Here is a 27,410-nt window from a genome sequence, read left to right as displayed (position 1 = left end):
TATGAAGTGTTGCTGGGATATGCTCTTAATACCAGTAAGGTCAAGAAAGAATTCAACTTACAGCTTCTTGAATTTCACATCGGAAGACATGAATCCTGAACAGTTCTGCATTGTAGTGGCTTTCAGTGAAAGCAAAGCAGTCACTCTCGGGGGTCCCATCATGCCCTCGCACACAGAAGAGAATTTTATAGATTGGATAATTTGCTATTTCTGTGTGTGTTTGAGGATCTAAGAGCCTGTTTTAAAAAAAAAAAAAAAGTAAAGTAAAGTTTTGGGCTTTACAAGGATTACTTTGGCCAACCATTTATTTGTGAGATTGAAGGATTCCACTGATATTTAGAGAAAGCACGATACATAGATCCTATCCCCAACTGTCATTTATCTCAAGGCATTAATTATATGTGAAATACTGACCCATCTCCAACCCCTGTGTAAATGCCCCTCTCCCCCAACAGAGTGCAGTCAGTCAGCATTAAAATGGAATCCTATTAAATGGGCCAGGTATTTCCATCTTGCCTGAACCACTTTACTCTGAGGTGATGGGACAGGGAAGAAAAGCAGTGCTGGATTTGAATGTAAGTTATTTGTCTGACTTTATTTCCCCCTTATGCCTAAGGGAAAAAGTGCAGGTACCTGAAGTGCAAGACTCTTATGTCTATAATTTCCCTACAAAAGCTCAGACCTTCCCATTCAGAAAGCTGACCTAACCTACAGCAGTTCACACATATTTCAGGTCACACAATTCTCCCATTCTCACAATAGCCCTTGCCTGTCCTTCTATGGCATTCTTTGGGGAGGAGGACTACAGCGTGCTCCCAGCCTGAGACTTTGCACATGAACAGTTTTACAGTCCTGGCTCTGCCTCCCCTGGGATTAGAATTTAGGCCTTGGCTACACTCGGGACTTCACAGCGCTGCTGTGAAGCGCGAGTGTAGTTGCGCCGCCAGCCCTGCGAGAGAGCTCTCACAGCGCTCTATGTACTCCACCTCTCCGAGGGGAATAGCTTGCAGTGCTGTGAGCGAGCGTGCAGCGCTGCAGGCTCTGATTACACTGGCGCTTTACAGCGCTGTACTCGCTGCGCTCAGAGGGGTGTTTTTTCACACCCCTGAGCGCAGCAAGTTGCAGGGCTGTACACCGCCAGTGTAGCCAAGGCCTCAGACTCTATTTCCAAGGCACCAGTAAGTAACTGCCCCAGCTACGATTTCCAAGACAATTCAGATATTAAAGAAGATTCTGTGCTGCCCCTTGTACATGAGAAGTTCTTTGCAAACTGATCTGTAAGGCCACTTGACCTTCTCTTCTTTAAAATCCCTCAAGACCCACTTCTGCCACATTTAAAAGAAATCTCCTCCTAATTGTGATTGGTAGCTCGCTCTCCTTTGACAGATGGAACTGATCAGACTGACTGCAACAGACTCCAGAGAGTCCCTGAATGAGCTTCATACCTCACGGTTCCTTCAGACACATTAGGCACTGACAGAGTCACATCTAAAGAAATCTGGCACTGGCTTCGTAAGATAGACATCATTCTCAGGGCTTCCACTTCGCTCCTGGGGGCGTTCACTGAGGCGCAGCCCAAGTAGGTAAGCTTGCTGAACACCACACTGTCCTCATCTGCCACTGGTGTAAAAGGGCTCGACTCCTCACAATCTGCAACAAGGCACAAAGTGACAAATGAAGAGGCAAGCCAGCTGGTACATGTTAGTAAGCTTCAAGGCAGGCCTCCCAATAACCAGGGGTCTGAAACCATGCAACGACATTCATAGAATCATAGAAACATAGGGAAGGAAGGGACCTTGAGAAGTAATCAAGTGCAGACTCCTGCGCTGTAGCAGGACCAAGTAAACCTAGACCATGTTGGACAGGTGTTTGTCCAGGCTGTTTTTAAAACTTCCAATGATGGGGATTCTACAACCTTCCTTGGAAGCCTATTCCAGAGCTTAACTATCCTAATAATTAGCAAGTTTTTCCTAATACCTAACCTAAATCTCCCCTGGTTCAGATTAATTCCATTACTTCTTGTTTTACCTGCAGTAGTCATGGAGAACAATTGATCACCATCCTCTTTATAACAGCCCTTAACATATTTGACTACTGTTATAAGCCCTCCCCCACCCCCTTCTTTTCTCAAGACTAAACATGCCCATTTTTTAAAAACCTTTCCTCATAGGTCAGTGGTCTAAACCTTTTATCATGTTTGTTGCTCTCCTCTGGACTCTCCCCAATTTGTCCACATCCTCCCTATAATGTGGTACCCAGAATCGGACACAGCCCTTCAGCTGAGGCCTCACCAGTGCTGAGTAGAGCGGGACAATTACCTCCCGTGTCTTACACAGGACACTTTTGTTAATACACTCTAGAGTGATATTAGCCTTTTTGGCAGCTGCTTCACATTGCTGACTTGCATTCAATTTGAGATCCACTATAACGCCCCCCCCCCCCAACTCTTTTCAGCAGTACTACTGCCTAACTATTATCCCTCATTTTGTAGTTGTGCATTTGATTTTTCCTTTCTATGTACTCTGCACTTCTCTTTATTGAATTTCATCTTGTTGAATTCAGACCAATTTTTTAATTTGTCATGGTCGTTTCAAATTCTAATCCTGTCCTCCGAAGTGCTTGCAACCCTTCCCAGGTTGGTGTCACTTGTAAATTTTATAAGCATAGTCTCCACTTCACTATCCAAGATATTAACGAAAATATTAATAGTACCAGACCCAGGACTGACACTTGTGGGACCCCACTAGATACGCCCTCCCAGTCTGACAGTGAGCCATCAATAACTGTTTTTTTGAGTATGGTCTTTCAACCATTTGTGCACCGCCTTATAGTAATTTCATTTAGACATTACAAAAAGCCAAGACAGACTAAAATGGATATGGAAAGCCCATGATTAGAAATGGAAAGAGAGCCACAGGGCTATCCAAGCTCTTAAGATTGGCTCTCTCCATGGGGGTACCCTCTAGCATCCTGTCCGAATGCATTCATTTTCACCAGGACAGTAAAAGTCATAGGCATTCTAACTGGACCAATTTAACAGACAGCACATGTTTAAAGCACTCATCGTGGTCACACTGTGAACTAACCACTATTTTCCTTCAGGATAGGGGTTTCTAAACTTTATCCATAGTTTGAATAATATCTTAAATGATCTCATGGGCCACCTCCCCTCCCAGTGGGAATCACATGACATCCCTCTGGCAACTACAACATTACTCAGACAGAAAAGTGATATCAGAAGTGTACTTTTAAATTCTTTTAATGCTATTTAGCAGCTAAAAATAAGAATGAGGAAGCTTGAGTTGGGAGAGGATTTTATTGGGGATCATTTAAAAGAGAGACAGAGAGAGAGAGCATGCTAGCACTTAGAACTATTTATTGAATTCACAAATTTTGTGCAAACACATTTTATAAGCCTAAACCTTATGAATGACTGCCCATGGGATGGAGCATCTTCACTCTTTATTCTCTGTAGACAAATAAGTTGAGCATCAGACACTTTTCAACATGCATGTGGGTTTTTCAGGTGAGACCGTAAAAATAAGATCCTGGCTAAAAAAATTTAAAAGCACCCAAGTCACTTAAGCATTTTGAAAATTTCACCTCATCTGCTCTGCCATATCTTTTAAGACCCCATGCCAATTTTGTAAGAATAGGGGCTTTAATCCAGTATCTTTAGACAAAGTTCCCTTTCCTCTCACTGTGCCCCAACGGTCTCTTGCCCTCCACCCCAGAAGCAGCTGCATTTCAGTGGTAACATACATATGATGGTGAAGTACTTTGGGATCCCTCTGGGTGAAAGCAGCCAGAACAATGTAATACATTCACCCTGTTCATCTGCATTACAGCACATTGTTTTGAGTAGCTAACTTACTTCTGAAGTAGTAAGTTTGACTATACTATTGATACCATCCTACTATATGAGCAGATGACATGACAAGTGCTTCATACATTGTGCATCATACGTAGAGAAACCCAGAACTTCTGATGGCCACTAGTAGGTACTCCCCAGTTTTTCTAACCTCCCTGTGTCGGTTTCACTGGCAGGCTCATCTCAGGTTTCTGGAGTCCTGTCATTGACACCGGGTTAATGGTAGAGGATGCCGAAGCCTCAAGAACGATGGGATCTTCCCCTTCTCCGTCAGTCCTGCTTTCTTCCCCATGTTCCCGGTCACTGGACAGGTCTTCCATGGGTGGATCCATCAGTATATCTTCAAGTTCTTTCTGCAGCTGCTGCTCACTCCCATTCCCTACAATCTAAGAGTCAAACACAATCAGGAAGGAAAAAGGATTGTTCAGTTGAAGAAAGACTCACATATAAAGAATTAAAAAATAACTAGCATAAATCCAGACTTGCCACCAGCTACAACTGCACAATCTAAACACACACAACTTAAATGAAAGCCAAACACACAGCAACTGATTTCCCTAGATTTAGTACATGAGTGCTCTTCTTCAGAAACAAAACTGTCCTTGTTTAATACTTCAATATACCTTACAAAGAGATCGGAGAGCAGGAATTACTTGGACATGGGAAAAGAGAGTGAGGTGAGTGTCCTCCAAAACTAGTCAGACAGCATATAAAGTATATGCAAATGAAAGTATTAACAGAAGTTAGTACTAATATGGCTTCTATGGAGGCCTTCAGTGGCAACAGCAAGTGCCTAATATTCGATAAATACACTATGCTGTTCATAAGGAGGCAAAGACCTCTGTCTACTGATAAAATAATGAGATTACATAGGAAGAGGGCTCAGGAGAGGGGAGTCAAATAGATTTATACCCTCGGCATCAGAAACAGAAGCCATTTAGGCAAAGTATTAAATGCACATAGTTGTGCTGCTTGCTGACACTGCACCCACTGAAGCCAATGGCAAAGCTTCCATCAACTTAAATGGTGCAACATCAGAGCCTTGGGTGGTAAGAGGATGGAGCCAGCATTTAGTACTCTGCAGTGGCTAAAGTAGACTGAAAAGCTAGCCAAGGAAGAGGAACACTGCTGGCTCTGATGTCTATAGGGATACAGAGGAGCTCTATGGAATGAGGGAATAGAATAGAGGCGCATTATGAGGCACAAGGTGTAAGTGTTGGTGTCCTATACAGCTGTGCTTCCAAAGTGTCTAAAACTTCACACTTCAGGAACTCATTACGTAATTTACCAATCAGTATCTCTACCTGTCACAATGGTATTTAGATACAGAAGTGATAAGTGTATCACAAATACTATAGAACAGACAAAGGAGATGCAGAAAGCGTCTTGAAAGCATTTTGCCAAGTGTCAGCCAATAAAGTTTACTAATGTTCTATCACTTAATTTGTTGGTAGCCATCCTTATCCTGTTGGCATTGTACCCCATTTCCACATCACAGCCATCTTTGTTAAGATATTGATGTAAGACACTGCACATAAGCTAGGGTGTCCTGGCTAGTTCAGTGATATCAGATCCCTAGCACCTTTTATTAGTCCTTTTTGTTATAATTTTTTTTTTAAATCTTATCGAGAAAAAAGAATCTGGAATTAGTTCCTGCTCTCCTCCTCTCCTTTTTGCTTGGAAACTAGACAGTAAAGCATGGAGAAAGACTCAATGCACACAGAACTCTGCCCAGAACACCACTTACATAAGGAAGTATATAATTCTATCTGCACCATAACCAATGTATCTTAGTGGAATATCAACTCATCCTGAAAGCTTTTGAAGCAATGGCCTAGGTCCTCAGATTCAAACAGTAACTAAGTCAACCTACAGTCCAGGTAAGACTGTTAAAATAATACACTGAAGCAGATACCAGGAGAGCTTCACATATTACAATTAGAGCCTTGAAATTAAATCTACTATGAGATTAAGAAAAAATATGAACCGACAATACCTTGTTACATGGATGTTCATATGAGTCTACATGGTACATGCCCTCTAAAGAAAATTACAGTAAAATTCCAAGCAGGAGATATTCACCTTGTTACTGGCTGTCTCATATCACTCAAAGTTATTCCCCGTTGAACTGTAATTCTGACATACAGCAGCTGCCAGCTGTAGGCTTTCAAGGATCAATCCCCACCCCCAACTCATCTCCAAATTTCAAACACTTAAATAAGGAAAAATGGAGAAATCTCAAACATGTCTAACACCTTCCTCAGACTTTCCACACCTTCACTCTATGATCCCCACAAAACACAGAAATAAATATTACATCTATGTCTGAAAACCTCAAATTGTATAGTAACCGGATGCTTAGGGTTTAAACAGTTTATTGATTTCTTAGCCATTTGTCACACGTGGAAAACAAAAATGAAAATCAACTGCTCTTCCCCCTCTACATTATTTAAAGTGAATTTGGTTCTGATCAAAGGCATCACTTTGACAACTCTGTACTGAAGTTCTCGATCTACAGCGCAGGTGAAGCACATGCAGCGTCAGGCTAAGCTTTCCACACACTGTGCCTTACGCCTGAACTGACTAGCCCTAACAGCTCATTCAATCCTTGACCTCAATGCTGAGCCTGCCAAAGGGGCCTAACTAGTGCCAACTGTGGTGGCGGTGGCCTCGTTTGTGACCTGACTACCTGTTCACTAGTCACTGAACCGAGACGTACACAGCATTTTACATACGCCACTGAATACCCTTCCAATGACAAATTTCAATTGTTAGTGACCTGGGCCGCAGCCAAACCAGTGACCTAAGAGGGGGAAAGCTCCAGCTTTCTATAGCACAGTGGTTTTCATCCTTTTCTCATTTGCAGACCCCTAACATTTTGAATGGAGTTGCGGACCCCTTTGGAAATTCAACCTGTGGTCTACGGACCCCTAACATAGAATTCTTAGACTGAAAACTGAATAGAACTCAACTATACATGTTACACGTGCTCAGCATGGCATTTGACACAGCATGAGAAAGGGCATTAAACTGTGAGCTTCTATGGTAACGACAACACTTCCGGGTTTTGACCTGTAAGTGGGGGTATTCACATACTTTTGATTGATCAGAAAAACAGAATGCTTTTCTGGAATCTGAAACTTTATTTTCATAGTCACCTTTCACAGAACCCTTAGACCAGAGGTCAACTTATTTACCACTGTGTGCAGCTCTCTATGTGTGGAGGTGGCCCACAACACAATATATATACTACTTGTACGGCCCAGAGAATATCACATGGGCCGAAGCTGTGTGCTGATTGGGCCGCAAGAGGTCTGCAGGCTGGAACCACTGCCTTAGACATAGTCTTCGGACCCGCAAGGGTACACGGACCACAGGCTGAAAACCACTGCCCCAGCAGATGGTACACAAGGAGTGAAACAAATCAGCAATAAAAGCAACATAGAGCACATGAAACTGAAAGCAGGAAGAATCTAATGAGTATTATTGTAGAGTCCAGGCCAGCACAAAAATCCCCTGGCGCGCCCACAGTCAGGCTGCCAATGCTGTGGAATCACTCAGAGGAGATTTTCAGTACAGTTTCAAGGTTTCTTGCATTTTATCCTGCTCATTTGCCCGCAGCAAAGGAAAGGAACCATCTCACAGAGACGTGTGGCCTTAGAAACCTCAGTAACTTGTGGCTGGCTATGAACGGTCACAGAAGGTAAAGCAAACAAAAGCCAAGGAGATACCTGTGCTCCTCATTCCAAACTATGATTAAAAAAATGGAACAAGAAAAATCAATACACTTGAAACCTGGACACAGGGTGGGACTCTTACAGCTGCATTCAAAAGCCCCTATGTGGTAAATACAACAAACATGCTGTCCAGGGGCCAAGATAAAAAACAACAACACTGCCTTAGAGGCAAACTGAAGCCAAGGACAGGAAGACAGTCATTCAATTATGCAACTAGTGAGCCATGTTCTAGGAATAGTGGGGGTCATTTAAGATATAACAGTTCTGTAAGTTTGTTGGGAACACACAAATGATCAGTAAGAGGCAACCTCTGAACCCTGAGAGAAGTGGGGGTGCAGAAGGGAAAGGCAAAGAGATTAATGATCTGGTAAATGTTTGTCTGTCTGTTCAGGACAGATGCTTTCTCTCATTTTAACAAAAACTGGAGCCCAGCATGATCCCAGAATCGTTAACTATAACATGTTGCAGCACCACAAAACCCATTTATGTGGGCTACCATTACCTGTACCCAAAACAAACCAAGAGTAATTTTTATATTTTATCTACTCCCTGCTACCCTCAGGTGTGTGCACATGCACACACCCCACCAGCCTTCTCTGCACTCTGGGAGCTAATGTACTGTGCTATTACAAGACACCCATTCTACAGAGTGCTCCAGGAATGGGATTTTTGTAAATTCAATTCATGCCAACTGCCAGCTCACACAAGCAACGTGACAAGGGGGGGAAGTGTTGACAGCAGAAACAGCTGTTGGGTTGCATTTTTGGCATACACTCAGCAAAAGCACCCCTTTAAATTGTGTGAACCATGTACATCAGCACATATAAAAACCAAAAAAAAGTTAATAGTTATGAACAGCTACAGAAAGATACAGGCCATGACTACATTTTCAGGAGCAAATGTATCTTACTGGATTTTATACAAATTTTTACAAAGAAACAAAAATGGCTATTAGCTCAGACAGAAGTCTATATCAAAGGAACACAAGATGAAGAGCGCCTCAGGCTCAGTATGTATCTTATGCAGTTCACCAAACAGAGTGTGCAAACAAGCTTAAAACTCAGCAGGATGCGTGGTGAGGAAGCAAGGGAAATAAGATCCACAAACTGCAGTTCTAGAATTACAGAGCTAGAACAACAATCTCGAACTCAATGCCATTCAGATTTTTTTTGATCAATACAAGTTTTTGCCTCCTTTGGTGGCAACATGATGGCAGCTGAACTTAGAGCAGATACAAACAAATGAGATTAGTCATACATCCTGAAACAGTTCATCCTTGAGAAAAAAGTCTTCTCCCCATTTCTGCCTCTGACACATACAATCTGGGCAATCCCTACTTGGGATCTTTTTTTTTTTAAATAAAGTCAATTTCCATGTGCTGCTGCCATGCATCTAGATAAGATATATATAAAGTGCCCAACACCGTGTTAACTGCCTCCTCCTGAACCTAGCTTTCAAGTTCCACAGATAAACAGCCAACTAATACAGTGGAATTGGCTCCTGGAAAGCAAAGTCCATTTTATGGAGGCAGTGGACAGGACTGTTCCCCATCAAGACACTGGAGTTATCCTTCTAATCTTCATTTGTCTTTAGTCCACTGACAGCAAGCAACTGATTTCCATTCATAAAGGCAGCTACAATACCCTCCATTTCCAGAGATAGTTTGTTGTCTCGTTATGCAGAAAGGAGGGGGTTAACTAAAGAAATTCCTGCAGGAATGACTTTGAACTGGGCACCTACTTGCATTAACTAAGGTATAATGTTTCCATTAATCATTCAGATTGCAGTTATAAAGAAAAAGCATGCTCTCTCAAAAGACAGAATACAAAAGGAAAGGTTCAAGGTGATTCACTTTGTTCAACGACTGTACCCAGCCTTCACCTGGGAATTCATGCTGAAGTTTACTCATGAAACCCAACAAAACTACTGTAATGTTTAGTTCCAGATCAGGAAACAATATAATTTTGTTTGATAATACAAGCCCAAATGTTACTGCACTAAAGATACATGTGCGTCCTGAAAATCCAAAAGCATCGAACACCCCATAGCTGGGTAATCATTACAACTGCATTAGGAATCCAAACATCTCAACCTTGAAGTGATACTTGCTTCAGAATGAGCCATTTCACATCTCCAAATGTTATTTGGCACTAACAGAGTGGAATGGATTCTCGTAGTCTTCTCTCTTCTGTAGACTCAGTTAACCCTCAATAGTTTAAGAAACTGATCAGCTGCCTCTCACATTACTGTTCTTAAGACAAGGACATCTTCTGCGCAGTGTGCTGAAATTCTAAGACTCAGTAGTTACCCAGGCATGTATTCTAAAGCAGACAAGTGAGGCTACTATTCCTCTTTTGGAGTTAAATTTCTGGACAGAACCTTGTGGATCATTCAAGGAAGTCTCACTTGTTGATATAATTTTGCAGACTATTCCTTTGCAAGGGGAATTGTCGCTGAATTTTCTGCAGTTGCAATACAATTACATAAATCAATTTTTTCACCAGATGAAAAAGTTCTTAAGGAAAAAGAACTGTTCTTCCACTGAAGGCTGTCTGTTGTGTCATCTATAATAATGCATCCATTAAATGACTACTATAGAGATCAGAAAGGAATTCAAGAAAGCCAAGTAGAGCAGCTGGAGATATAAGAAAGCTGTGGAAAGGCATCAGGAAATCTGCAGTGAAGTCTTTGTTCAGCCTCCCAGCTCCTAGCAGCAAAGAAGAAAACAGTCCCACGGAGGGAATACAAGATTTCTCTCCCCATTTGAAATTTGGATTGGACATTCTTTGCATGACAGATCTAACTGACCTGAGATCTCAAGGTCTCTTACATAGGCGAGCTAATTTTTCCTTCAACTCCCATACAGAACACTCTAACTTAGATCAGCCCTGGAAAAGATCCGCTTTATATTATAATATATGAAAATACAGCTACAGGTGCAAGAGTTTAGAGTTCCCATCATATTTCTATCACCACATTTTAAGGCCATTTTAATGCCCACAGAGTTCACATAACTTGCTCCTGGGCCTGTGTTCTGAGGTCCACGTTACATGTCCTGGGTGTTAGGTTTCAGGCTACTTCCAAATTTCCTAAAGAGAACCTTTCACATTGAGAAACTTTAGTACATAGTAGAACCAACGGGCAAACTGATGACATGTGTGCATTAACAAGGGCTTTCTCCCCTGAAAGCTGCAGTGAAGTTGAAATTCTAACCATCTGAAAATCATAATGTATGATTGGTTCATCTCAAACACTGGGTGACAACTCCAGTGAAGGATTCGGCAAAATGAAAAACCAAGTAGTGATGGTGACAGCACTTATTCAAAACATAAATATCATCTACAATGACAGCAGAAGTAATTCAAAAAATATCAGCAAAGGACATTGATTCTTGAATAAGTTCTCTCTTCTTTCAAGTTTTCAACAACAGAAGTCCCTCTTTAAGCTCTTTTATGGTTAATTTGGGTTAGAAGAAAGAATGAAGTCGGGTTATGGATTCTTACCTTCAGTCCTGTTTTTTCATCATCACTACCATTATTTGTAGATGGCATTTCATCCCCTTGCCTGGAAACCAAGACAAAATCTTCACTGTTAAGAGTAGATACCGAGTCTGAAGAGACACTGATTTTTCCAACAGAGACCTTGTCATCCATGACTTAAAAAGGAAGTTCGACTCATGAATGAGATTGAATTTTATACACTCCTGAAAAACAAAAATCATAAAAATACTTATATAGAAGTTTGTGCACTGGTTTCTATAGATCACAAAACAAAGTTATATTTTGAAGTGTTTCACGATCACCTTTCCCAGTGAAGGCCCATCTACTTTACAAACAGATTCACATCTGAGGAACTGGTTATAACACTTTCATTGTGCAGTGTAGATGGGGCCTAAAATCATACTCCCAAGCAGTGCTTAAGTTCATCTTTTTAAGGAACATGGTTAAGATCTTGTCTACACTGCCAAATGAGAGTTGTAACTAAATCCCAGACACAGTACTGTCTGTAGTGTAAAACAGGCTCATGGAGTATGTGCTATGCCTAGTGATGAAAGACATTATTTTAGGGCCAGCATACTTCCAACTATAAACCTAGTCATACATAACCTGGCCTTCCCTTCACCTATGTTCATGCAAATGTCATGCTAAGGTTTTGTAAATATCAGGACAAGCCAATCATGAAATTCGACTCTCAAATAATCTCAACATTATATGATTTAATTCGATATGCTGTACTTGAGATACAACGGACCCCTGAGAGCTCAGCAATATTTTATGCATCTGCACTGACACTTTTGTATTATAAGAATCAGCTCTGGACACCCTACCAAGAAACAGGAAGAACATCATAGGCTGGCTCAGTGCTGCAAGTCAGAGCCAACAGATAGGCTAAAAAAAGTCACAAGGACTGGCACTGAGATACACTTTAGATAAAGGGAACACAAGGTGGAGTTCAACTACACACCTCTAACATCAAAGGTTCCTAGAACACCTGGCTAAAAATAGAAAGCCATGGAACAAAGGGCCAAATTCCTTAGTGAGTCCGTATTACATGCTCATCACAAGAGTCCTGGTCTTTACTGACTCCAAAGGATGACCAAACCTGATTTTTTTTTCCATTTGAATTGTACCCTTTGTCCTGTGGGGAACTGACCCCACTTGGCTACCAAAATAGCAGCCAAACAATGAGACAGCTTGGCACAGATACATTTTTCAAAGTGCACACAGTGGGTACACAAAGGATACACAACCACCTGAGAGGATTGCTTTTTGACTTGGTGCCCTACAAAGTCCATAAGCCACGCACAGGAGGTACTCTGGAATTAATGTTGGATGGATTTTCAGCATCATTTTAGGCATGAATTTTTAACAGTGAGGATAATTAGCCATTGGAACAATTTACCAAGGGTCATGGTGGATTCTCCATCAAAGGCAATTTTAAATTAAGATTGGACTTAAGAAGTGTGTTAGTTCAAAAGGAATTATTTTGGGCAAGTTTTATAGTCTGTCTTATACAGAAGGTTACACTAAATGATTAAAATGATCCCTTCTGGCCTTGGAATCTATGACTCATCCTGCCTGATGAATGGGAATTGTATTGCAGACAACAGTCCCAGCCCACTCCACCAATGGACTGGCTGCACGCTAGGACTCAATACAGCCAGATGACTACTCCTTACTCTGAGACTGATTTTCTCCTCCAGTGCAAGGAACATATGAGATTAGAGTAACACAACTTCACCATAAACTTTTACTGCCCCAACTCATGCAAATATATTGCCTTCTATTTTTTCACAAATGGACTGTACAATTGCTCTTAACCTCTTATGAAACCTTCTCTCTGAGTGCCAAGTATTATTACAGCACATTTTCTTCCAAAGCATACATGCAGACAGTCGTGAAAGTCACTGAAGGAAGGAGCATTGTGTGATTCTCCTTTGAGAAGCATGAAATTCTTAAAAAATGCAACAACCTCCTACACTTGTCATATTCAGACAATTTCACACTTACGAATAAAAAGGCTGCAAATAGCAGCCTAGAAGACAGTTGCTGTTTTTTCAGTACATGGCAAAGGCCTTGCGTATTCCCACAAAGGCTTCTGGGTTTGATTTTTCTTAAACCAAGTTAGAATTTATTGAACTCTACCAAATCTACTGCTGCCAAGGAATTAATAAAACTGCCACTCACGACTCTCTGCCCTGTCACTGAACTGAGGGAACAGTGTAAATTTAAGGAAGATTGTAACAGTAAGACATGAAAGATCAATTGGAATATCACATCCATCATCATGTCTAGGAAGGCTTGAGGATGTAGTATATCAGAGTGACCCTTGTTCTTAGAAGCCACACTTTATACAAAGTACACTGCTTCTGGACAAAAACATAAAAGTTTATTCATGAACTTCCTCTCTTCTGACCCACATTGGCCCTACTATCCCCCCTAATCTTATCTGCTCATGTGCAATGTTTTCCTGCTGCTCTATACAATAGGTTTGGAGAAAGTACTTGAAAATACTCTCAAGCCCAGATGATCTCCAAAATTTGCCCAACTAAGGGGCTCCACTGACCCCGTCAGAGGCCCAAGGAGTGCGCTTTATTTACATAAAGCAGACAGCAGCCACCTGTCTTTAAGACGGGTTGTGGCCCACAGAGATAACCGGTCCCAGTTTACAATCTTCCACCTTGATCTAAGCAGTCTCGCTCCAGACTGAGACTTGCAGACTTTGCGAACAGCGTCTGAATAATGAAGCTGAGGGCAGTGCAGATGACCATGCTCTAACAGCAGTAGATATAGCAGGGAGAGCTGAGCAGCACAGAGATGCAGATCTGAGGAAAGGGTTTTATGAGTGACAAGCAAACAGAGAGAAGCAATGAAAGGAGTAAAAGTCTCATTTCTACTGTATTATCTACGGATGCTTACTAGCAAATACCGTAGGATTACTTCCAAGGGCTTTCTGATAAACCATCTCAACACTATTCTCACCTATGCCCAGGAAGGAGGGCATCAAATTTAGCATCACCTGATGAAAAGATTCCTTTATTACCTTTAAAACCTTTCCACCTCTATATGAGCAATACATTTTGCCTTATTTCTGAGTTTTCTCTGCTGTGTTTGTATCAGTGGCCACAAGGTTAAAAAACCTGTCTTTGCTTTTTGTTTCTGACATCAAAATTCCAGGGTCAGCGTCAACCTGAGTCAATCAGTTTAAAAAGTTGAAAGCCCAACATTCTTTCATTGTATACCCAACAAGGAATATTGGATATGATAATTAGTAAATGGTTATTAGTGATCATTTCTGAATTCTAAGTACAAATTTATTATGAGACTCATTTCTACACCACCTACAAAATTGGCAGCTCATCTGAAAATAACGACATTAACAACAAAATGCAAAATAAAAATAAGCCCCCAAAACCTTCTCTTAAAATATTTTTGCCAATACTTTGCAAATGGAGTGTGAACGAATTAAAATTTTATTAGAAAATGTTTAAAAATAGATGATACAGAGTGTTGAAACTTCAGTTATTAGTCATCCGGGGTAACATACAGAGTATAGGGGGATGTTAGTATTTTGACGTTGGATCTATACTCCTGAAAGACAATGGGAGTAGAAGAGCTGGCTTTGATCATTAGCAGCTGTTAAAGTAAGGTAAGGAGCAGTTTAGCAACTTATTTTGGTACAGTGTGTCTAGTCTGAAGTGCTAAATTTAATCTATTTTCAAAGCCTGACAATCTGGTACCTTTCACGAGCACTAAATTCACTTTAAAAAAAAAAAAGAAAGTATGCTGTGATTTCACATACTCTCTACTCTTCAAACAGGCATCACACACAATAATCAGGGAATATGTGTGATTGGCTAAATTTATCCGCTACAAGAATGTATCAATACCACACTTACAGTGCAACAATAAGAGATCCAAATGAGCCTAATTTTCCCACCCATACACTGAGTGATACCTTGCTCTCCAAGCAGTCTCTCTGAAATCAATGGGACCAAGTATGAGAAAGTTACTACTCTGCACAAGAAAGGGTAGCAGGATCTGGCCCAAAGCAAGACGCTTTAATGTGTAATATTAATGTAAATTATTGGCCTCTCACAAATAACTCGACAAGCAAAAATCTGTGTTCTGCATCTAGAAAATATCAGATTTTCAATTCAAAGAAATTCCTTGAAGGAATTGTATCAATTGTTAAAAAGCGTTAGAATTTGTATCTGACCATTGATGCTGAGAAAAGAAAGGAGCGTAGCTGCCATAATTGAATGAGAAAGAGCAATAATGAATTCCCTGGGTTTCTTTGTTGGAATATTGCCATGGTTTAATTCACCTGAATTTCCACATTCCCTTACTTTGCCTTGCATCTTTCAGCACCTTCTAGATCAAGAGTTACTTTAGATCAGAAGGCTCCCTGTAGAGCACCCACTGGGCACTTGACCTGAACCAGAGGACTTGGGATGGCTGTGGAATAGGAAGTCTCCCTAAAATAGGTGTCAGTCTAAAAGAACTCACGTCAAAAATTTGCAATACAGTTAGAGGTGGCAGGCAGCACCATTCATCTCACAGAATCAGAGAGCAAGAAAACACAGCAGTAGGGACAACACTCTAGCTATGGTGCTTGCAGATTGTCTAAGAAACTCAGGACATGGATACCCTGCATCAGAGAGTGAGCCTCTCAAGCCCAGGTCCCCAGACGGGTGGTAGCAGAGCTCACACTAAAGCTCTAAAAGTAGCTGTGCAGACATTGCTTTGAGGTCATGGCTTGGGCTGGAGCTCAAGCTCTCAAACCCACATCACACACCTGGCTTCAGAGCCCAAGCCGCAACCCCTACATACCTAGTTTTAGAGCACTAGCGCAAAACCTGCTAGCATGAGCCTGAAGACCCAGGCTGGACGCTCACTCTCAGATGCAGTGTAGCCCTTATGGTTTCCAGTCTCACGGTTGAGAGGTTTAGGAGAGAAAGTCCCCACCAAGCACAAATCTCAGATTATGTGCCACATCACAGCTCAGAGCCCTCCCAGTGACAACTCTAAACACTGACAGTGTCCCTAAGCTTGTTATTATGGGGTTAATTTCGACACAAATAAAAAGTAATTTTTCAAAAACAGAATGGGTAACTCCTAAGACACCAGAAACTGCCCCACAGAATCTGGATCTTCAGGTCACAGGTTCTTCAGTAAGGGAGGGAGAACATCTAAGAGAATCACATCGCACAAGGCTCCTTTATAACTGATGGGTCCTTTTTTGTTTGCTTTTGATTTTTGCTTTTCATTCCGCTCTACTCTGAGCTGGTTAGGCCTCAGCTGGAATACTGTGTCCAGTTCTGGGCACCACATTTCAGGAAAGATGTGGACAAATTGGAGAAAGTCCAGAGAAGAGCAACAGAAATGATTAAAGGTCTAGAAAACATGACCTATGAGGGAAGATTGAAAAAATTGGGTTTGTTTAGTCTGGAAAAGAGAAGACTGAGGTGTGACATGATAACTGTTTCCAAGTACATAAAAGGTCATTACAAGGAGGAGGGAGAAGAATTGTTCTTCTTAACCTCTGAAGATAGGACAAGCAGCAATGGGGTTAAATTGCAGCAAGGGAAGTTTAGGTCGGACATTAGGAAAACCTTCCTGTCAGGGTGGTTAAGCACTGGAATAAATTGCCTAGGGAGGTTGTGGAATCTCCATCATTGGAGATTTTTAAGAGCAGGTTAGACAAACGCCTGTCAAGAATGGTCTAGATAATACTTAGTCCTGTCATGAATGCAGGGGACTGGACTAGATGATCTCTCAAGGTCCCTTCCAGTCCTATGATTATATATGGAAACGAAGCATCTAAATTCCTCTTGCTTCAAGGGAACAAAAATAATTGTACTCCTAATTTTTTAGCTCCTTGTAAAGGATTGTTCTCAAAGGAGTATCATGGCCATAAAATGGTGTAGTTTTCCCATTGGACCCCTCCTCTATGTCAATCTGACTTCAAGGGCCAAATGAAAACAGGAGATTCATTTTAAGATTAAGCTTCCTCAAGTTCCCTACCCCTGTGATTCTCATGAAAGAGAGAAGCATGACAAGCAGAGATCTCAGGAAGGTGGTTGAATCACCCACAAAGCCAGGTATCAGAAAAAACATAAAAGAGTTCAAGCTAACACAACCTTAAACCTGTTAAGGATTATCAATATAGCTGATTCCATAAGGATTTATTTTTAATCTAGAAAATGTGCTCGGGACAAAATGCTTATGTCAGGCTCCAGCACAAAGCAATTGCTCCAACCGCAGAGACATACTCGTAGGCCCAGGGAAACAGTGGTTTATAAAAGAAACGCTGACACTGCCCTATCCAGAGCAGCAAAAGAATGTCACTGAAATGAGTTCACTGCGAAGTCTATTCTCACGAACCCAAATGACATTCCAATAGCATTGTGCACATCTACAGGTCTCCCTTTTCAGGCAGACATAGGACATAGATCCTTAAGTACAGAGAAGCAGTTAGCATGGAAGATAAGGTTCTCCAGCCAGAGGTTAGAGTGACCCTTATAAGGGTGCAGTGTGTATTTATACAGCTTACATCATTCACTGGGGATTCAAACAGAAATGTATAGTTACATTTATTGGACCAGCATGGCTCTTTGAAAATATAATCTGAAACCTTCAAGCAGCAGCAATGACCTTAACAGTCTCATATGATACATGGTACTAAAAACTGTCTGCAGCTGGACTTGGAAAGCAGAAGGAAATTCTCATGCCTAACTGTTAGCTAATCTGTTCACTGTGTCTCTATAGCCAAGTCTGGTCAGGGCCTTGACCTTCTAATGTTAAGCAGGGACATAAGGATCATTATGGAAAACATGATAACATCCACAAAATTTAAACAGTTCCGCAGAACTCCATGGAATGAGGCATTCTGCAACAGTGTAGCCCAGAAGTCTTACCGAAATCCTGAATCCAAACCAGTGTATTATTTGGTCTATAAAATCCCGACAGATCAAACGAAGTTGGGAATACAGACCAGCCTATGTATTTTTGCAGCATGAGATACCTAGACAGAATCTGATCTCCAGCTTTGTATTTCTGCACCACGAGGCAAGGTCACTTGCTGGTTTAAACTAGTGTAAATGGTGGATTCTCTGTAACTTGAAGTCTTTAAATCATGATTTGAGGACTTCAGGTAACTCAGCCAGTGGCTATTGGCGTATTACAGGAATCAGTGGGTGAGGTTTGTGGCCTGCAATGTGCAGGAGGTCAGACTAGATGATCATGATGGTCCCTTCTGGCCTTAAAGTCTATGAGAAAGTCATAATTGTTGCCCCTCGCACCACCTGCATTTTAATTTTTCACTTTTTTTATACTACCTTAATTTACAACATGCAAAAGTGCAAAGGTGAATACTGTAAAATCTACAGCTACCAAAGTCCAATTTCATTTGAAACTTTACGAGATTTTTCAAACATATAAGGTAGTATAGTGCTTGTTTATTGCTACTTGTTTTCAATCTCTGAACTAGGATCATCAGTGCTTGGAACTTACCTATTCCAAACCATAAAAGTCTAAAACAGTATGTGCACTTACAAACAGGATAACAAATGGGATAAAGAAAGGAGGAAGATCGAGACTAGAATGTAAATCAAATGAAGGGGAAGCAATAAAGTGCCAGATTCTAGCATCAATGTGATATCTGACAAGCAATGACCGGATACAGTCCCAGAACATGAAGATTTGAAAATGGAATTTGGTTATTTTGTTGACATAACTCAGTACCCATGAAAAATAAGCTCGGCACTGTCTGGCAACACAGACTTAGAAATAATGGACTTATGATTAAGGGAACAATATCAATTTGAAATCTAGTCACTTTCAACTGAACTTCAATTGCATCTGAGTTTCCTGGCAATTTTTGTAATTTTACAAATGCATTCTCTTTAAAAATATATTTCCTTCCCTTGTTGTTTGGGTGAGTCTATTACACAAGGGGAAATTAACAAAAGTCCCTACAATATATAGCATGTGAGTAACTTTACACATGTGAGTAGTGCCACTGAACTCAATAGCATTATTCATGTGCAGAAAGTTACATGCATACCTGTTTGGACGGTTGGAGCATAACCAACTAAATGGGAAAGAGTGAAAGACTATCACTTTGGTTTCTAAGCACCATTATCTTAGTATCTAACTAGGCTCAACTAGTTACTATCAGAAACTTTTAAAATGCTGCCTGAAATATGCAGAGGAGGACAGAATACTATTATTAGAAACTACATTTTTTAGCAAGTGTCATCGTATGCCTCCAATCCCCACACCAGTTAACATGTGTGGGCAACAACTGTCCCATGCATACTGGATTCCTCGGCATAGTGACAGTATCTATTCATATGTCCATGTCACCCATCACAATGTCCAGCACACAAGCCATGTGTGAAGCATCCCAGGTGCAGCCACCTCATATCTGAAGGGACAGGTGGGTCTCTACCCACTTCTAGCTCACATTGCCCCACTGCTGTTCTCCCACCTCTTTGCAGGCACCACTGTCCCTAGGCAGAACATGCAATAAGGTTATCATCAATAGCTCGAAAGCTAGTGACAGCTATAATGAACATTGGACATGTGTTTCTATTACAAACACCAACTTTCAGCCCTTCCAGATATTTTGCAGGCTGTATATCCACACAAGAGTTTTTGTAAAGTTCAAGCAAAAGTAGTCCAGAGGCTTGAGTGTGACAAACAGTGAGAAAAATACACTGTCCTATCAATCAAACCAATCCTGTGACTAAGAACCAAACAGATCCAGCACAAAAACAGCCAGAGGGAGGATGGAAGGGGACATCTGGCCAGAAAATAGATGTGACCGAGAATTGTACGCACACATTCCAGTGAAAACCGTCTTGCATTTAGCCATGTGATTAGAGACTGATAACACACTTTCTACACATGCAGTACACTCAGTATGATGGTAAGGCACTTTTACCAATATTGTGCACGTCCCTGTGGATGAGTTAGGGGTGCAGAGATCAAGACAGGGCCCCACCGAAATCTAGTCTCAGGCAGGACACAGAAAGGTGCTCAGAGATCTCAGGTGCTAAAAAACTTTGCAAGAGAGCAGCATAAGGTGGAACTCTGCAGAGAGCGCGACGGGGGAAAGCGGGATGCTGCAGAATGCACAGGGGACCTCATTAAGGGGCTTCACGGGACAGGCACCTTGCGCGGGATGGCATATGCCGGGGTGCCTAGCCCAATACTTCCAGGTTCTGGAGTTTCCTCTCTCCCTCCCTCCCTTTTGAAACTCCCAACAACAAAACCACCCCCCACGCGCTGGTCGCCCGTTCTGCGGATCCTGACAGGACGGCGCGGGGGCCTCAGGCACCGGGCCGCACACCGGGGGCGGGCACCGTGCAGGTGAGGGGAGCCGCGTACCGGGGCTACGCGGCCTGGCACCGCCGGGCTCCGTGAGGAGCGGCCTGGGCCCACCCCCGGCAGAACCAGGCCTGGGCAGCGGCTGCCCGCAAGGCCAGGCCCAGGCCCGGGGGAGGGGGGGGGCAGGAAGGCTCGGGCCCCGGGGGAGGGGGGGCGGCCGTTCGGCACGGGGTGGGCGGCGCGGCCGCTGGCTCTGGAGGGCTCGGGGACCGGAGACCCCCCCCAGATGCGGAAGAGACGCGCGGAGTCTGACCTAGCCCCTCCCGCCGCACAACCCCGGGGGCGACACGAACCGGACCTACCCGAGCCACCGCCGCTGCCTCCTCCGGCCGGGCCTCGGCCGCCGCCGCCCCCACCACGTGACCCAGGCCGGAGGGGAGGGGGACGGGACAGGGAGAGTCTTCCGGGTCAGAGGAAGATGCACTTCCGGGGCCCCGGCGGCGGCGGCGGCTGCTCCGGCAGCGGCCGCGGCGGCTCCCGGTGGGTTCGTGAAGAAACCGGGCAGGGGCAGGAGCCCCGGAAGAAGATTTGTGGAGGGGTACTTCCGGTTCCGGTGTCCTCCGGCCAACGCCTCCGCCCGGGGCCGGATCCGGAGAGTGGCCCCTTCCCAACCTTGCGGGGAGGGGACACCGTGGGGAAGGAGGAGGGGGGAGCGTGAGGAGTGAGGAGGTGAGTGGAGTGGGGAAAGGGGGAGCCTGGGCGGTGTAGCACTCAGCCCCACTTGTTAAGGGTGGGTTTTTAGACCATTTTCCCTCAGGGTCACGAACCAACCACTAAGCCAAGGGGGCGAGGAAGTGACTTTCTATGTGGGCGAGTAATCCCATAACTGTCCCCTATGGGGCTTTTCGCTTTCCCCTCTAGCAGCTGATAGTGGGAGTGTCAGACCCAGGACACTGGGCTGGTCAGGTTTCTTCCTTTTATATTGTGGAATTACATAAAGTAAAAACTAGGAAAGCTCTAATTGCTGAAATTACTTGTAAGAACAAGGTGCAGCCACCCAAGAGAGGATGAGAAGGGGAATAAAAGGATGTTACCCTTGTTATTGGTTGCAAAGCCACAAAGAAGGATGGAGCCAAATGCAGGTAGGCAGGTGCTTTTGGCCCTTCGCAGGCCTAGTATTTTATAAATGGGAGAGGAATTCTGACTAACCCCCAGTAGTCTTCCAATACTGTTCTTCCTCAGTATTGGAAAAATGTTTTTCAAAACACACGTATAGTAGTGTGGACATGTAAACAGTTAATTACTTTCAAATCATTCTTCTTTCTTTAAAGACATTTTAAAGTTGTCAGGCAAATAAGCCTTTGGCTAACCATGGCTTTTCTTCTCTTTCCTTAGGTAATTCATCCAGAATCTTTTAAACTGGTAACACATTGAGCAATTTGCAGAAACTTTCTCTGTGATGCTTGAACAAGAAAACTAAGGTACCATATCTAGTTAATTTTGAAATGTCTCTGTTGAACTAAACTGAAGAAGTACGATTCCTCTGTTAGACCTAACCTGTTTTGAATAGGAGTCACATCTGCCTGTCAGCTGGAAGGATGATGGCTGTGACGTGTGATATTGAGTGGAAATAGCATGTAGAACTCGGAAAGATGCAGAGAGCTTTCTCCCTCCCTCCTCAGGCTAGCCAAGAATACAAAACTGGAGGATAGCCAGATCTGGAATTTGCATTTACAGTATGATCTACTACTTGTGTAGGTCAAATTACTTGAGGGGTATGATGGAAATCTTCACGCACCTTTGTGGGGTATTGTTTCTGGAATATCATTTTTCTAACAATGAGTAATTTTCCATTCAAGCATTCATAGCCACCTAAAAGTAATTACAGTTTAGGAAGCAGTGTGTTTCCTGTGAGAAAGTGTTTTCTGGTGCGACTGCTTATTAGGTGGTGAATGTGAGAGAACAGGGCTATCTAGCAGTTTGACTTTATTTCTCACCCTTAAAAACTCTCAAAATAAAAATGCTTGCTTCAGTGCTCGATAATGGACATTGGACAAATGCATAAAGATGAATGAGATCCCAATCACTTCCATTGTGACTATATCTGGTCTAAAAAATTAAGTTCAGTACTAGAATTCTGCGCATTTTAGATGTGTAACAGGCTGTATTTTATTTAGAAATACCACCAGGCAAGCAGGAGGTGTTGAGGGTGGAAGAATTTTAACTATTTTTCTTAGTTTGATTCATAGACCATATTTTTCCTGTTCAGTACATGAATGTTAAAAAGCTTGGTTTACTATTACACTGTCCTCTCTGACAGGTGCTTAAGTGTAACATTGAGAGATCAATTGCCTATGGAAATTGTTCATGCTTTAAAGCAAAACAATTGCTAAAAACTAAAGGGACATTGAAGGCTCAAATTGAGCCAAAAACTTAGTTTTTGTTAATACGAAAGCAAGCTTTTACAAAAGTTTAAACCAGTAGAAATATTTATATGGTTTTATTTTAAATTCCAAAGAAATAGTGTATCTATATAACTATAATATTTTAAATAAACGTTCTTCTGTAGTGTTGGGGACATTGCAACATTATACTACTGCATGTGGATTAGAATATGAAATGGTCTAGAAATTGATTAGGTTACTTTCACTGTCCAAGTTGTGTGAAATGTCGAAAAGTAAACATCATTAAGATATTCAAAGTAAACTTAACTTTTAAAATTATTTCATTTTTAATAGTCTTGGGAGTTTTTATTAATATAAGAAAATGTTTTGTAAAATATGTATGTTTAACCTGCACCATTGGCCCCTTTTTAATTTGCATGATTACATCCATTAGTTTCCTCATATACTGTTTCTTTATTTTTGTTTGCTTTTGTTCTTTAGATCTGCCAAAATGTCCGAAAGATCAGATATCCTTCACTTCAAGTTTGACAATTATGGAGATTCAATGTTACAAAAAATGAACAAACTGAGGGAAGAAAATAAGTTTTGTGATGTCGTAGTTCACATAGACAATGTTGAGGTTCATGGGCATAAAATTGTGTTTGCTGCAGGCTCCCCCTTTTTAAGAGATCAGTTTTTGTTGAATGATGCCAGAGAGGTTAAAATCTCCATTCTGCAGAGTTCAGAAGTGGGGAGGCAGTTGCTTTTGTCCTGCTACAGTGGTATTCTGGAGTTTCCTGAGATGGAGCTGGTAAATTACTTGACTGCTGCAAGCTTTCTTCAGATGAGCCACATTGTGGAACGATGTACACAGGCTCTCTGGAAGTTTATAAAACCTAAGAAGCCATTGGAGAGCAAGGAGGATTGTGAACAGCAAAGCGATTCTTCTGAGTTGAAAGAACACCAAGGAGATGAGGACTCTCTGCAACAGGATTCACTATGTATTCAAACCTCAGAAGACAGTATGGACATGGAAGATAGTGACATTCAGATTGTCAAGGTGGAGTCTATTGGGGAGGTGTCTGAGGTTAGAAATAAAAAAGATCAAACCCAGTTTATTTCTTCTGAACAAACTGCTTTACATTCATCAGAGCCTCAGCACTTTTTAATCAATTCCACTGTGGAAAACAGAACGAGTGAAATAGAACAAAATCATCTCCACAACTATGCCCTTTCTTATGCTGGCAGTGACAATTTCATCATGGCCTCTAAAGACATGTTTGGTCCTAACAACAGAGGTATAGACAAGGGTCTCCAATGGCACCACCAGTGTCCCAAGTGTACCAGAGTATTCCGGCACCTGGAAAACTATGCTAATCATTTAAAAATGCATAAACTGTTCATGTGTCTGCTGTGTGGTAAGACGTTCACTCAGAAAGGCAATCTCCACCGACACATGAGAGTGCATGCAGGGATCAAACCTTTTCAGTGTAAAATCTGTGGGAAAACCTTCTCTCAGAAATGTTCTTTACAGGACCATCTCAATCTGCACAGTGGAGACAAGCCTCATAAATGTAACTATTGTGACATGGTCTTTGCACATAAACCTGTTCTGAGGAAACACCTTAAACAATTACATGGAAAAAATAGTTTTGACAATGCCAATGAAAGAAATGTTCAAGATATAACGGTGGACTTTGATTCTTTCAGCTGTAGCACTGCTACAGACAGTAAGGTCTGTCAACAAGCTGATGCAAGCCAGATACTGGATGCAGGGAAATTGGCTCAGGCTGTGCTCAATTTAAGGAGTGATAGCACCTGTGTTAATTAAGCATTCCAAGCAGCCCTTTGTAGGCATCATGAAGAAAGGAACAAAAGGTTGGATTTGGGCTTTCACCAAAGCAGATGGTATGCCCTGAAAGGTTGTGTACAGATTGAATTACAAAACCTAACAGGTTGTCAGCCTTCATTCTAGTCTTGTTATTTTCTGAGACTAGCAATCCTCATGCAGGGTTTCTGTCTGTGTCCCTACTGGTGAGCATGGGGTTAAATTTTGGATTTGTTACATTTTGGATCATTTACTCTGATTTGGAGACATGGGACTGTCACCTTTTGAAGAACTCTTGCTGTGGGCAGTCATCAATTAAACTATGTGCTGTACAGTTAAGGGCCTGTGTATGTCTGGGCAGATAGAAGAAACAACAGAAAGGATGAGTCTATGAGATAAAACCTGACTTTTTCAAAAAGCACTGGATAACTGAGAGTTATGTAGTTCAACTGCTAATTTATCTGTTAAAACTTCAGTTATTTGCCTTCCAATCTTACCCAAATCCCTAAAGTTAAAATTAAATACTTTTTTCCATGTGTCACTTTTTTGTCCCTTTTAAACTATGTAATTGAATTTTCTCTGCTAATCAGCCCTACCCCAACCGATAGCAACTTTCAGGATTATTAACATGGATGTATGTTTATAAAGAGCTAAAGCCCTGAATGATCTAGGTGGGTCAGGTAGATTACATGGTACTGTTTGTAAAGAAAATAAATTTCAGATTTTTAGAATATGAGGCTGATTGCCTAGGGTCAGGGTATGACTTCTTCGTTGATGTAGGGCTACTGAGGATGTGCTTTCACAGCATAATTAGCTCCGGTAATAACTGGAATGCTACCCCTAGCTCAACTCCCATCCACACACGGAATTCTCTAGCTCAAGTTAATTGGTGCTTTAAATTCTAGCTAGCTAGTTGGGAGGGAGGGCGTTTGAAACTTAAGTGATGTTGATGCTAAAGCTAGTAACTCTCTGGGGATGCAACAACTTGAGTTACAACAAGCATGTAGAGGACAATAAGAGAATAAATAATACCCAAGGTGGGCTTCTCAAAAATCATGCCAAACCAAACTAATTTCCTTCATTGACAGGGTTACTGTCCTAGTGGGTAGAGGGGAAGCAGTAGATGTATGTTCCCCTCCCTCCATCTTGATTTTCAGTAAGGCTTTTGACTTAGACTCACATGATTTTTTCATAAGAAAACTAAGGAAACGTGGTCTAGATGAAGTTACTATATGGTGGATGCATAACTGGTGGAAAGACTGTATTCAAAGAATAGTTATCAATAGTAGCTGTCCAATTGGAAGGCAGTATCTAGTGGGGTCCTGCAGGAGTCTGTCTTGTGTCCAGTACTACTCAATATTTTCATTAATGACTTGGATAATATAGTGTAGAATGTGCTTTTTAAATGTGAGGATTACCACCAAACTGGCAGGGATTTGTAGCACTTTGGAGGATCAGATCAGAATTCAAAATGATCTTGCCAAATTGGAGAATTGGTCTGAAATCAACAAGATGAAATCCAGTAAAGTCAAGTGTAAATTTAGGAATAAAAAATCAAAAGCACATATAAAACTGGGAATAACTGGCTGTGAGTTTATACTGTTGAAAATGATCCAGTACTTGTAGTGGATCACAAATTTAATGAATCAACAATGTGATGCAGTTACGAAAAAGGTAAATATCATTCTGGGGTGTATTAACAGGAGTCCCATATGTAACACACAGGAGGTAATTGTCCCACTTTACTCAGCAGTGAAGAGGCCTCTGTTGGAGTGCTATGTCCAGTTCTGAGCATCTCACTTTAGGAAAGATGAGAACGGGAGAGCAACAAATTTATAGAAGGTTTAGACAGGGTCGCCCAGAGGATTCAGGGGGCCTGGGGTCTTCGGCAGCGGGTCCCGGGGCGGAAGGACCCCCTACCACGGGTCTTTGGTGCACTTCGGCGGCAGGTCCCAGAGCGGAAGGACCCCCCGCCACCGAAGACCCGGAGCGGAAGAAGCTTCGGGGGCCCGGGCCCCGTGAGAGTTTTCCAGGGCCCCCAGAGCGAGTGAAGGACCCCGCTCTAGGGGCCCCGAAAAACTCTTGTGGGGGCCCCTGCGGGGCCTGGGGCAAATTGCCCCACTTGCCCCCCCTCTGGGTGGCCCTGGGTTTAGAAAACCTGACCTATGAGGAAAGGTTAAAAAAAAAAAAAAAGGGGGCATGTTTAGTCTTGAGAAAAGGAAACTGATGGGGGGATGTGATCATAGTTTTTAAATGTGTTGAGAGATGTTATGGAGAACAATGTCCACTCGAAGGTAGCAGCAAGGGAGATCTAGATTAGATATTAGGGAAATTTTCTAAATATAAGCTGTAATGAAACAGGCTTCCAAGGAAGGTTGTCGAATTCCCATCATTGGAAGTTTTAAGAACAGGTTAGACAAACACCTGTCACAAATGTTCTAGGAGGTTTACTTGGTCCTGTCTCAGCACAGAGAGCTGGACTAAGTGATCTTTCGAGGTCCCTTTCTGCCCTACAGTTCTATTATTCTAACTCAACAGCAACTAATCAAATCAGACTGTGAAACTCTCGTATTGTTTTGAAGTGTGGTTGCTCTCACTCAAGCTAGGCTAGCTTGAATGCAGTAACTAAAGCATGCTAACTTGTAGTGAAGACCAGCACTAAAGGACCACCTATCACTGTATGTACTAAGACATGGTAAAGACTTCAAAATAAAATTATTGTTCTGTCTCCTATAAACATTGCTTCACATAAAC

General features: G+C 42.1%; 2 protein-coding genes across 2 annotated transcripts in view; one reads left to right on the top strand and one right to left on the bottom strand.

Moving 5' to 3' along the window:
• RABGAP1 (RAB GTPase activating protein 1) overlaps window positions 1-21,113 on the bottom strand; it is a 114,808-nt gene extending 93,695 nt beyond the window's left edge. Inside the window, exons 1-5 of the mRNA XM_024211166.3 lie at window positions 20,807-21,113; window positions 11,112-11,311; window positions 4,023-4,257; window positions 1,446-1,650; window positions 62-236 (exon numbers count right to left, since the gene is read on the bottom strand). Of these exons, the coding sequence (XP_024066934.2) occupies window positions 62-236; window positions 1,446-1,650; window positions 4,023-4,257; window positions 11,112-11,261 (765 nt within the window). The 5' untranslated portion in view covers window positions 11,262-11,311; window positions 20,807-21,113. The remainder of the gene's footprint in view (window positions 1-61; window positions 237-1,445; window positions 1,651-4,022; window positions 4,258-11,111; window positions 11,312-20,806) is intronic.
• Window positions 21,114-21,406: 293 nt separating this feature from the next.
• Window positions 21,407-26,563, top strand: ZBTB26 (zinc finger and BTB domain containing 26). The gene is made up of 3 exons (XM_024211165.3): window positions 21,407-21,586; window positions 21,840-21,925; window positions 23,330-26,563. The coding sequence occupies exon 3, from the start codon at window positions 23,340-23,342 to the stop codon at window positions 24,657-24,659; it is 1,320 nt and encodes a 439-aa protein (XP_024066933.1). The 5' UTR covers window positions 21,407-21,586; window positions 21,840-21,925; window positions 23,330-23,339; the 3' UTR covers window positions 24,660-26,563.
• Window positions 26,564-27,410: the final 847 nt, after the last annotated feature.

The sequence above is a fragment of the Terrapene carolina genome, unplaced genomic scaffold (assembly GCF_002925995.2).
Source record: "Terrapene carolina triunguis isolate 2854851 unplaced genomic scaffold, T_m_triunguis-2.0 Scaffold238, whole genome shotgun sequence".
NCBI classification, from domain to species: domain Eukaryota; kingdom Metazoa; phylum Chordata; order Testudines; family Emydidae; genus Terrapene; species Terrapene triunguis.
Note: the sequence above shows the minus strand (reverse complement) of the source record. Positions and strands in the feature narration are given on the sequence as shown.

Coding starts and splice junctions, on each gene's coding strand:
- ZBTB26 (XM_024211165.3), top strand. CDS start 23,340: ATGTCCGAAAGATCAGATATCCTTCACTTCAAGTTTGACAATTATGGA.